The sequence below is a fragment of the Carcharhinus amblyrhynchos genome, unplaced genomic scaffold, assembly GCF_965287045.1.
Source record: "Carcharhinus amblyrhynchos unplaced genomic scaffold, sCarAmb.v2.hapA scaffold_39, whole genome shotgun sequence".
Classification (NCBI taxonomy): domain Eukaryota; kingdom Metazoa; phylum Chordata; class Chondrichthyes; order Carcharhiniformes; family Carcharhinidae; genus Carcharhinus; species Carcharhinus amblyrhynchos.
In genome coordinates this window covers 7,947,657-7,959,921 of record NW_027649780.1, presented here as the reverse complement: position 1 = coordinate 7,959,921, position 12,265 = coordinate 7,947,657, and the positions used below count along the sequence as shown (strand labels likewise).

General features: G+C 44.6%; 2 protein-coding genes across 3 annotated transcripts in view; one reads left to right on the top strand and one right to left on the bottom strand.

Annotated features, from left to right (window-relative positions):
* Window positions 1–12,265, bottom strand: part of LOC145363617 (uncharacterized) — a 48,228-nt gene that overhangs the window by 13,814 nt on the left and 22,149 nt on the right. Inside the window, exon 6 of the mRNA XM_080218798.1 lies at window positions 3,720–4,389. Coding sequence (XP_080074924.1) covers window positions 3,720–4,389 — 670 coding nt within the window. The remainder of the gene's footprint in view (window positions 1–3,719; window positions 4,390–12,265) is intronic.
* On the top strand, window positions 6,959–9,675 carry LOC145363666 (uncharacterized). Of its 2 annotated transcripts, none has more exons than XM_080218877.1 (2): window positions 6,959–7,127; window positions 8,111–9,675. In XM_080218877.1, the coding sequence occupies exon 2, from the start codon at window positions 8,460–8,462 to the stop codon at window positions 9,552–9,554; it is 1,095 nt and encodes a 364-aa protein (XP_080075003.1). In that variant the 5' UTR covers window positions 6,959–7,127; window positions 8,111–8,459; the 3' UTR covers window positions 9,555–9,675. The 2 variants fall into 2 exon arrangements, with proteins under 2 accessions (XP_080075003.1, XP_080075004.1); XM_080218878.1 differs by lacking the exon at window positions 6,959–7,127 and adding an exon at window positions 7,188–7,262.

Here is a 12,265-nt window from a genome sequence, read left to right as displayed (position 1 = left end):
AAACTGTGGAAAAGTTAAGGCTGTGACCAGGGATTCAGTTACCTGTCTGGACTGGAAACTCATTGTGTAGTCACACCAGGGGGGTGGGGGTGGGCAGGGGCGGGAGGTGTGCATTCACCTACTGCGTGTGTTGGACGGGATTCACTCCATCATCCAACCTGTTGGTTCACTGACATATTCAAACTGGAGGCAGATGGTGCAAATGCTGCAGAGTGGGAAGGGATTCATTCAGTCATCCTGCCATATGACACACAAACAAGTTCACATTCTGGAATGAGTTTTTAATTGCCCAGACTATGAGAAAAGCTGTGAAAGTTCCAGAGAAGTGATATCCCATCAATGTATTCACACTGATGAGAGACCATTCAGATGCTCACACTTGGGGACTGAGTTCAGGCGATTATCTCACCTCACAATACACCCAGCAAATTCACACTGGGAGAAGTTATTCCTCTGCTCTGACTCCGTTGAAAAATTTACAAGTCAATCACTATTTGTTATGGATTAAAGAAAGATACTTTATTAGAAGAGTAAGAGTTACAAGCACAAGCTAAGTTCCAGAATATTAAACATCCAGTCCAGTTACAGAGATTATAAACATCAACAGAAACAAACCCAAACTATCAGAATGAACAGAGTTCAGTTTTGGATGTCATTAACAGCAGCAACAACAGAATCCAACCCCAGAAATCACTGCTGAACTCGCTGGTGTGTCAGCCTATTGGATAATCAATTGTATCTTTCTCACGTGTGGAGCAGGCGTCTGTTCTCTCCCCAGTCTGAACTCGCTGGTGTGTGTCTTGGAGGTGATGGTTTTCCCAGGTACCAGCTGCTCTTATCTTTCCAGTGGGTGGAGTTATGGGTTTAGGAGATTCTTTTGAAATTCAAATTTATTTGCAGATCTCTGAAGTTCATCTCTTTTACCCTCTCCTTCGCCTCTCTCCCTCCTCCCATGGAAGTTAGAGTCTTGTGTACACCCAGACTGGGTGGCAGGTTCCCTTTCCTAAAGGACATTAGTGAACCAGTTGAGTTTTTATGAGAAGCCAGCAGTTTTCAGGGTCACTTTTTCCGAGGGCTGGCCCCACAAATGACAAGATTAATTTAGTTCTATTTCACAACCTGCCTGTGTGTTTTTGTGGATTCTCTTTTATATTTCTTTGATTCTGTCTTAAATTCATTTTACAGATTATTTATTTGAAAGATTCACGGTCAGGAAAGTCAAACCAAACATCAAAATCTGACAAAGTCACTCAGTTCATCAGGACTTGAATATCATCGGCCTTTGAACATGAGAACATGACACAGACCAATTCAGCTGACTGGCCTGGCCCTGTGCTGTAGACTCAATGGAACAGAGACAAATGTATTTATTTTAGATCAACCTGTAGCGGTAGGATAAACACTCTTTACTGTGTGGGATAGATTAATTGTTGTCTTTAGCTTTTGTGGATCATTCCAATGGAAATGTGCTTTCTCAGGCTCAAACAGCATCAGCCCACTGGAAGCAAGACCGGCCAGTCCAGTAGAAAGAAACCCTCCGACCCTCCCATTTCACCAACTGTCAGAGATCATGGTTCAGTCCTGGATGTGATTAACAGCAGAATCGAATCCCTGTCATTGCTTGTGAACTCGCTGGTGTCTCAGCAGTTGTGATGATTTAGTGAATCCCTTCCCCTACACACAGCAGGTAAATGGTCTGCCCCCAGTGTGAACTTGCTGGTGTGTCCGCAGGTTGGATGAATTACTGAATCTCTTCCCACACTGAGAGCAGGTAAATGGTCTCTCCCTGGTGTGAACCCGCTGGTGTGTCTGCAGGTGGGATGACTGAGTGAATGTTTTCCCATAATCGGAGCAGGTGAATGGTCTCTCCCCAGTGTGAATTCGCTGGTGTAACGTGAGGTTGGAAGACTGAGTAAATGTAGGCATTCTCTGAACTGCTTCCAATGCATTTACATTTTCCTAAAGAAGGAGTTCAGTACTTTAATAACACTCCAGATGTGGTGTCACCAGTGTCCTGTATGACTGAAACATAAGCTCACTCCTTTTGTAACCAATTTCCTCAGAATAAACAACAACATTCTATTAACTTTCCTGATTACTTGTTGTACTTGCATTCCAGCCTTTTGTGATTCATGCATTAGGACGCCCAGATCCTTCTGAATCTCAGACTTCTGCAATCTCTCACGATTTAATGTTTTTTTAAAATTTGGCAGGAATTCCAGCCAAAATTGATAATTCCACATTTGCCTATGTTATACTCAATTTGCCAAATCTTTGCCCATTAGCTGAACCTATCTACATTCCTTACATCCTCTTCATAACTTATTTTCTCCTCAGCAAATTTAGCGACCATGCTTGCATCCAAGTCATTTATATAAATTGTTAAGTGTCGGGATCCCAGGTCTGATCGCTTTGGCACATCACTTGTCACATCCTGCCAACCAGATAAAGATCCATGTGAGCCAACTCTGTTTCCTGTTAGCTCGCCAATCTTCTTTCCATGTCATGTTACCCCTCTACACTGTGAGATTCTATTTTCCGTATTAAGCTTTGATGTGGCAGCTTATCAAATGCATTTTGGAAATCTAAGTACAGTACATTCACCTTTGCTGCCCCATTTACCAATATATAAAGTCACCATCTCCCAGATGTCTCACTGAGAGGGAGAGCTGACTGATGGTCACTTAACCTGAGGATCATAAATTCATAAGATATAGGAGCAGAATTGGACCATTCGGCCAACTGAGTCTATTCCATCATTCGGTCACGGCTGAAATGCTCCTCATCCCTATTTTCCTGCCTTCTCCCCAAAACACTTCAACTCATTACCAATTAAAAATCTGTTTAACTCCTCCTTAAATTTTCTCACTGTCCCACCATCCACTGCAATGTGAATTCCACAGATTCACAACCCTTTGGGAGAAGCAGTTCCTCTTCAACTCTGTTTTAAATTTGTTACCCCTTATCCTAAGACTAGACTGCTCATCCTAGAATGCCCCAGAAGAGGAAGCATCTGCTCCACGTCTACTTTATCCATACCTTTCATCATCTTAGATCACCACACCTCAGGTGAGGGGCAAAATTGAGGAGACAGCACCTTCATGAATAACCTTGGTTGGCATGACAATTGAACCTGTGCTGTTGGTATCGCTGTGCATCACAAACCAGCCACCCAGCCAACTAACCCCGTTTATCCAAAGCATATGTGACTCCTTCAAAGAACTCCAATAAATAGGTTGAATATGATATCCCTTTCTCAAACCGTGTTGACTCTCTCTTATTGTCTGACTTTTTCTCATTCTCATGATATCGTTAATAAAGCTTTAATATTTTCCCTACATCAGATTTTAGATTTAGTGGCCTTTAGTTTCTTTTTTGCCTTCTTCCTTTTTTTGAGTAAAGGAGTTACATTTGCTATTTTGCAATCTACTGGAATCTTCCCCAGATCTTGCGACTTTTAGATAATGAAAATGGTGCTATTTTCTTCCACATTCAAAATTTTTTGCTGTTCAGGTTATAATACATTGTGCAATTTCATCCAATCCTGATCTGATGTTCTGTGCGAGTTTCCTGATCCCATATCCTCCCCTTTAAGACCAATTATAACAACACCTATAACAGAGCTGGAATCACTTTTCAATTCAGCAGAAACAGACCCAAAGGTTCAACAGTCTGAACATGAAAACAGCAAAATCCAATCACAACAGCTACTTGTGAACTCGCTGGTGTCTCAGCAGATTGGATGACTGATTGAATCCCTTTCCACACTTGGAACAAATGAACGGCTTCTCCCCAGTGTGAATTCGCTGGTGTGTCAGCAGAGTGGATGAGTGAGCAAATCCATTCCCACACTGGGAACAGGTGAACGGTCTCTCCCTAGTGTGAGTGCGCTGGTGTACAGTCAGTTGTGATGATTGCTTGAACCCAGTCCCACAGTGAGAGCACCTGAATGGTTTCTCATTAGTGTGAACACGTTGATGATAGTGCAGATTTACAGAATTTTTAAAGCATTTTCCACAGTCTGGACATTTAAAAGGTCTCTCATCAGTGTGAATCCGCTGGTGTGTGAAGAGGGTGGCTGACTGAGCAAATCTCTTCCCACACTGAGAGCAAGTGAATGGCCTCTCCCCAGTGTGAATTCGCTGGTGTAACGCGAGGTTAGAAGACTGAGTGAATCCCTTCCCACACACAGAGCAGGTGAACGGCCTCTCCCCAGTGTGAATTCGCTGATGTTTCTGCAGATGGGATGAGGTAGTGAATCCCTTCCCACATTGGGGGCAGGTAAATGGTCTCTCCTCAGTGTGAGTTCTCTGGTGAACATGTAAGCTGTTTGACTGAGTGAATCCCTTCCCACACTGGGAGCAGGTGAACGGTCTCTCCCCAGTGTGACTGCGCTGATGAATCTCCAGCTGGGATGGGTAATCAAATTCCTTCCCACAGTCCCCACATTTCCACAGCTTCTCCCTGTTGTGACTGCAATTATGTTCTGAAAGACTGGATGATTGGTTGAAGTCTTGTCCACACACAGAACACGTGTACAGTTTCTCTTCATTATGAATGGTGCTATTTCCTTCCATGTTCGAAACACACTGATATTCAGGTTACAATAAATTGGTTAGCTCCACCAGGCTTTGATATAATATTTGGTTTCAGTTTCCCAACTGCAAATCCTCCTCTTCTAAAACCCTGTGAAATTGATTTAAAACAGAAAAAAAAGTGAGAGAGAACCCATAAAAACACAAAGGCAGGTTGTGAAATTGAGCTGAATGAATCTGGTCATTTGTGGGGCTGGCACTAGGAAAAAAGTGATCATAAAAACTGCTGGACTGTCATAAAAACCCAGTGGGTTCACTGATATCCTTCAGGGTAGGAAATCTACCACACGGTCTGGACACAAGACTCTGGACACTGTGACAGAAGATAGAGAGAAGTAGGAAAGGGATTTGAACATAAGAACATAAGAAATAGAAGCAGGAGTAGGCCATCTAACCCTTCGAGCCTGCCCCGCCATTCAATAAGATCATGGCTGATCTGTCGTGGCTCAGTTCCACATTCCCGCCCTCTCGCCATAACCCTTAATCCCCTCTCTTATCAAAAACCTATCAACCCGTGTCTTAAAAATATTTAGCGAGGCAGCCTCCACCACTTCAACGGGCAGAGAATTCCAGAGATTCACCACCCTTTGAGTGAAGAAGTTCCTCCTCAACTCCGTTCTAAACCGCCCCCCCTTTATCTTGAGGCTGTGCCCCCTAGTCCTACTGTCCTTTCTGAGCGGGAAGCGTCTCTCCACCTCTATCCTATCCATCCCATTCATCATCTTATACGTCTCAATGAGATCTCCCCTCATTCTTCTAAACTCTAACGAGTACAAGCCTAGTTTATTCAGCCTCTCCTCATAGCTCAACCCCCTCAACTCCGGTATCAGCCTAGTAAACCTCCTCTGCACTCCCTCCAAGGCCAAAATATCCTTGCGTAAGTGCGGCGACCAAAACTGCACACAGAACTCCAGCTGCGGCCTCACCAATGCCCTATACAGCTGCAGCAAGACCTCCCTACTTTTACATTCAATCCCCCTCGCTATGAAGGCCATTGACAACTCAATTAGGACTTTGGCAGAAAGTTTCCCAAACCCTCAACCTCCACCCACCTAGAAGGACCAGTGTGGCAAATAGATGGGAACACCATCACCTTCAAGTTCCCCTCCAACTCACACACCATCCTGACTTGTCTGACGTCCAGTACTAAAAGAACAGAAATTTCTTTCATATAAACACTGGGAAGACTGAACCCATTGTCTTCAGTCCCCACTACAAACTCCACTCCCTCACCAGCAGATCTCTCCCTCTTTCTGGCAACCGTCTGAGGCTGAACCAAACTGTTTACAACCATGGTAAAATATTTCAGCCCAAGTTGAGCTTCCAGCCACATTGCCACATCATCAAGACCACTTATTTCCACCTCAGTGCCATGACCCAACTCCACTCCTTTGGAAGCTCCTTTGGAACTTGTGACATGAAACACGGAGGAATGGGGATACAGAGAGGGAATGGGATTGACCTAATTGCTCTACAGAGATTGGCAGGGATCTGAGTTGCCAAATGGGTGCCTTCCATGTTGTAATGTTTCCATCACTGGAAATAGATAATGTTGATGCACTGCTACATATTTTAAGACAAGAAATAGGGAATCGTAAATAACATAGTACATACCATGTATATTGTATACATTAAACATATTTCTCTCCCATACAAATTTACTGTTCATTAAAATGTTAGCCCTCTCCTGGGAAAACTTCCCCTTGAATTATGAACATTGGGTAAGAGGCCATCCGATTAGCCAGATATATAAACGTGTCAAACTGAGAGAGCTAAAGGATGTCAATGTCTTTGAGAGAGAATGAGAGATACCTGGGCCTGGGCTGCTCCTGCTCCTCATTCCGATGTTCGTCTGTAATGTTTCCAGAGTCTGCAGCCTCCCTGGATTCACTTCCTTTCCCTTCAGTTGCTGCAAGTCCCCAATTTCCCCCAGAATGAGAAAAGAAATGGAAAGGGGGAAACATTGATTTCCTCCCAGATATTGCCCAGAGGAGGAAGTTTCACTCTGAAGCTCATTGGACAACTCGTGACGCCACGACAGAGCCCAAATCAGCCAATAGGAATCACTCTGCTCCGTGGTGACGTCTCGGAGTTCCAGTACGCAGGCCCGGGCTCGCGGACCCGGGATCCCCGCCTCCACCCATTGTTCCCCTCCCCCCGCCCCTCCTCGAGCCAAGGTTTCCAGACAAGCGGCTGGCGGCTCCGGCCAGAGCGAGAAGCCGCTCGGTGATCTTCCCCTCTCCCCCGGCCCGGGACTGCGCATGTCCAAGGGAGAGGGGAACCTGCGCATGTGCGGGGAGTGCCCACCTTCCCCGACTGTCACGCTGAGGTATTGACCAATGAGAAGAGCTGGAGGACCGGAAGGACTCTGGTCCTCCAGCCAATCAGAGCTCCCCATTGTCTGAATGCGGACGTGGACAATGAGTTTGTTCAGCTGCTCATTCCTGCCCAGTAAAGCTGCTGCTGCTGCTCTCTCTCTGAATGAAGATTGAGCTTCAGACAGAATCAAACTTCCTCCTGTCTCTAACATCTGTGAGTAAAACACTTTCTTTCCCCCCCCCCTTTCCGTTTCTTTTCTCATTCTGGGCTTCAGTTTTTTTAACTTCCTGGTCACACTCGCTGCCTAAATAAAGAACCTCCTCACATTCTTCATGAATCTGTAACCAGGTAATACAGTGTATTACACACATCATCAGTCTGCTCATTAATAGCCAAATGTAAAACTGTAACGTGGCTGTCAGCTTGAAGATTTTCAGCTCTCTGTGTTCAGGACAGGAAGCAGCGAGCATGGATCTGTCAATCAGCCTCAATCAGCAGCCTCAGGGAAATTTTTTAATTTATTCACTCATGAGACATGGATGTTGCTGACTGGTCAGCATTTATTGCCCATCCCTAGTTGCTGTTGAGAAAGTGGTGGTGAGCTAAAATCTTGAATCGCGACAGTCTCTATTTGTGGGTTAATCCACAATGATGTGGAGATGCTGGCATTGGATTGGGGTAAACACACTAAGAAGTCTCACAATGCCAAGTTAAAGTCCAACAGGTTTATTTGATAGTAAACCCACAAGCTTTAGGGGTTTGCCCCTTCGTCAGGTGTGTGGAGAGTGAACTCCACGCACCTTCAGACTGGTGTTGTGAGACTTCTCACTGTGTTAACCCACACTGCTGGTAGGGAGGGAAGTTCTGGATTTTGACCCAGTGACTGAGAAGGAATGGCGATATATTTCCAAGTCAGGATAGTGAGTGGCTTGGAGGGGGACTCCCATGTAACTGCTGCCCTTGTCCTTCAAGACGGAAATGGCCCTGGTTTTGGAAGGTGCTGTCTGAGGATCTTTGGTGAATTGGGAGGGTGAATATTAGATACAGCAGAGCGAGAATGGAAGGAGAGAGTGTGGGATGGAGATTTACAGCTTTTGGGGAATGGACGAGGAAAGAATGTTCCATAGAAACTAGAATTGTCTGTTCTGAATTTCTACCCTGTACTGACAGTAATGCCTTTGTAAACTCCTTTACAGGATACTAGAAGGGAAGAATTTTCAGCAAGAAACATCAAACCAAACATCACGTCAGGATCTGACATTTTTGTCATTGCAAAGTGAATATCAATGGCCTCTGATTCTAGAAGGTGAACATCTTTGTCTGTTTTGTTTGCTTCAGAAGGCTTTAAACATCAGTGTGGCTGGAAAAGGACCAAGACGCATACACTCCCGATTGCGAGTGCTCCAGTGAACTGACTGTGGAAAGAGCTTTAACCAGTTCTACAGCCTGAATGAAAACCATATAGTTACCAGCAGCGGGAGGAACTGTAACCCTCTGTGCTTCAACTGATTGTCTGACCTGGAGAGACACAAGGACACCTGCATCATGGAGAAACGATGGAAATGTGGGGACTGTGGGAAGGGGTTTAAGTATCCATCCAAACTGGAAACACATCAGCACAGTCACACTGGGTTGAGGCCGTTCACCTGCCCTCAGTGTGGGAAGGGATTCAGTGATTCATCCAGCCTGCGGATTCACCAGCGAGTTCACACCAAGGAGAGACCGTTCACTTGCACGATGTGTGGGAAGGGATTCACTCAGTTGTCCAATATGCAGACACACCAGCGTGTTCATTCTGGGGAGAGGCCATTCACCTGCTCTCAGTGTGGGAAGGGATTCACTCAGTTATCTCACTTGCAGACACATCAGCGAGTTCACACTGGTGAGAAACCGTTTACCTGCTCCAAATGTGGGAAATGCTTCACGCGGTCATCCAGCCTCCTGACACACCAGCAGGTTCACACTGGAGTCAGGTCATTCAATGGCACCAAGTGTGGGAATGAGTACACTCAGTCATCCCATCTGCTGATGCACAAAGTCACTCAAACCAATGAGAAACCCTTTAAATGCTCCCACTGTGGGCGTGGTTTCAAAAGGTCTCAGCAACTGATGTCCCACCAGCGCATTCACACTGAGGAGAGACCGTTCAGCTGCTCTCACTGCACAAAGAGATTCAAAACATCATCAAACCTCCGGGTGCACCAGCGAGTTCACACTGGGGAGAAACCATTCACCTGTTCTCACTGTGGGAAGGGGTTCAGTGATTCATCCACCTTACAGACACACCAACGAGTTCACACTGGGCAGAGGCCATTCACCTGCTTTGTGTGTGGACAGCGTTTTGCTCAGTCATCCGCCCTGCTGAGACACAAAGTCACTCACACCAACGAGAGACCCTTTAGATGCACCGACTGTGGGCGGGGATTCAAAAGCTCCCAGGTACTGATGATTCACCAGCGCTTTCACACTGGGGAGAGACCGTTCAGCTGCTCTCACTGCACAAAGAGGTTTAGAACATCATCCGCCCTGCAGACACACCAGCGAGTTCACACCGGGGAGAGGCCTTTCACCTGCACTGACTGTGGGAAGGGATTCACTCAATCATCTGCCCTGCTGAGACACCAACAAGTTCACAAGTGATGACAGGAGTTGGATTCTGCTGTTATTGTTGCTGTTAATCATATCCAGGACTGAACCATGTTCATTCTGATAGTTGGTGAAGTGGGAGGGTCGGAAGCTTTCTTTCTGCTGGACTGGCTGGTCTCACTACCTTGTTTTCAGTAGATTGATGTTCTTTGAGTTAGGGATTGGTGAGAAGGTGGGTGAGATCAAATGACAAAAATGTCCTGGAATGAAAGGGAGAGGTAATGGTTGTTGTAAAGAAACAAAGCATTGGTCCAGAGTAAGGTGTTAGTGGCAGAATAAAGGACAGCTCCATCTGGCAGCAAAAAAACATGAAAACAAGATGCAGGCTGCCACTTGGCCAAAAAAGAGAGTAGATTGATGCAGTGTTTGTAAACAGAGTGAGATGAATTGGCAAGTTCTTCAACAGAAAATGAATCCCTCACAAATTTCTCATAAGTGTGTCTCTTTGTCCTTAGTTGATTCTGGTGCAAGGGTCAATATTTGGCGTGCCTGGGTGGACACGGTTAAGTAATAGCCTTAAAGTCACATTGCTATTTGTCTGGTACATCTATGATTCATTCACAGAGTTATAGAAAGTTGCACTGGGAGGCCAGACACCCAAAAGAAACAGCATGTAAGCAAGTTGATAAGAACCATTCAGGTCCAAAATCAAACTCCACAGAGATGGGCAGTGATAGAATGGCATCAGGAAAAAAGGAGATCTCTGAGTTAATGAGTCCATGATGTGGGTATGCCGGCGTTGGACTGGCGTAAACACAGTAAAAAGTCTGACAACACCAGGTTTTAGTCCAACCTATTTATTTGATAATATTCTCACAAGCTTTCGAGGGGACAGCCTCTTCGCCAGGTGAATGGAGAGTTCTGGCCTCAGACAGAGCATATAAAGCACAGACAGTTTAGAGATTTAGAGATGTGTATTGTCTGGAGACAATACACATCTCTTTAAACTGTGATCAGTGCTCCTACCACTCACATTGTCAGCCACTTCAGGTCTTGAACAGCAGGTTAGGTGTAAGGATTCGCATTTTAATCAGTAATCTCTAAACTGTCTGTGCTTTATATGCTCTGTCTGAGGCCAGAACTCTCCATTCACCTGACGAAGAGGCAGTCCCCTCAAAAGCTTGTGAGAATATTATCAAATAAATAGGTTGGACTAAAACCTGGTGTTGTCAGACTTTTTACTGTGTTAATGAGTCCAATCATAGGTTACATCAAAAAACATAGGCTGTGTGGAGATTTATAAAAATCAACTGTCTGCTGAAAGGGTTGTCTTTTCTGTGGAACCTAGAGAGGTGGGGAGTGGGCAGAGGAAACTTGGCATGCAATTGCATCAACTTACATAATTTAAAAAATTTCTTTTGTATTATTTTCTTCAATTTTGTTCAAATTTCATCTCTTTTAGCTATCCTTTTTTGAACACCAATTCAATTTTCAATATTTGCTACTCCATCAAAGTTGAAAATACTTTGTGAAATGTGTTGTTAACCGAATCTCAACAATTTTAATTCAAATGTTTTGGAAAGTTGAAACTGGTTTGCAGCCTTATCTTTATGTTTTGGGAGCAAAATTGGCCTTCAGAATCCTAACCTTGAACAATTTAATTTCAAACCCAAATCATTCCTTTTATATTTAGGTACAGTCTGTATTTATTTCAAATAGAAACACACAGCAGTTCAAATTAAATTAATTTTCATTCCCTTTCCAAACTAATTCTTCAAATCTGCGATGCTTGCAAACAACACCCTGCTTCAACAATTATGACTCAAATGTACGGTATTCCTTCAACTGAGCGAACAAACTTGGAGTAAGTGTTGTGGATCATGACAGTGCAAAAGTCATGGCTAATCACACACACACTGGCATTCCCTTATCACACAGGAGAGGTGGGGGTACTTTTAGTGATTTTTTTTTGAAGAAAACAACTACATCTGCTGGCTGGTGACTCATTTGTGTCTCAGGTTGTTTGGTTTTAGCTAAACACAGGGAGTGGACTGCTTCAGGGAGGTGTCACTTTGTGGCTGAATTAGCTCCTTCAAAGTCTCCATGCCATCTTCAAACTCTTCACTGGACCTGATATTTTCTGACTGTAAATCAATATCTTGTTCCAAGGTTTGGCCGAACAGCAGTAGGTTTTTCTGAGCACCACTCACCCTATCATCTGTCCCCTGTTTCCAGTGTAACTGATTGCCCAGGACAGACATGCTCTCCTGCCAGCAATCAGATCCATTATGCAGTTTATCCACCAGTTCCCTGAACCCTTTGTATTTTGTATTCAGTTGTAAGGCACAGTTTCCAGTGCAACTGTAGATTAATTTATTCTGGACTTTTTCCAACTTGTTACTTCCTTTCTGAATCTCTTTAGAAAACCTACCAAGGACCCACTCGTAATCTCTGTCACTTTCTTCTACACCTCCCAAGGTATCTTTTGCTCCTGATGCCTTTGACTCTGTTGTCAAACTGTCACTCACATTCTAGTTTATGCCAAAGCCATTGTTGTATTTGCTTTTTTAAGGCAGCAGTGCTAACCACTGTGCCACTGGATGGATTGCTGGCACAGTGGAGAGAAACATAGAAACTAGAAGCAGGAGTAGGCCATTCGGCCCTTTGCACCTGCTACACCATTCATCTTGATCATGACTGATCATTGAATTCAATATCTTGTTTCTCCCCCACCCCCACCACCTCCCATATCCCTTGATCCCTTT

What these genes read in the sequence shown, in the direction of transcription:
- LOC145363666 (XM_080218877.1), top strand. Translation starts at nt 8,460, where the DNA reads ATGGAGAAACGATGGAAATGTGGGGACTGTGGGAAGGGGTTTAAGTAT.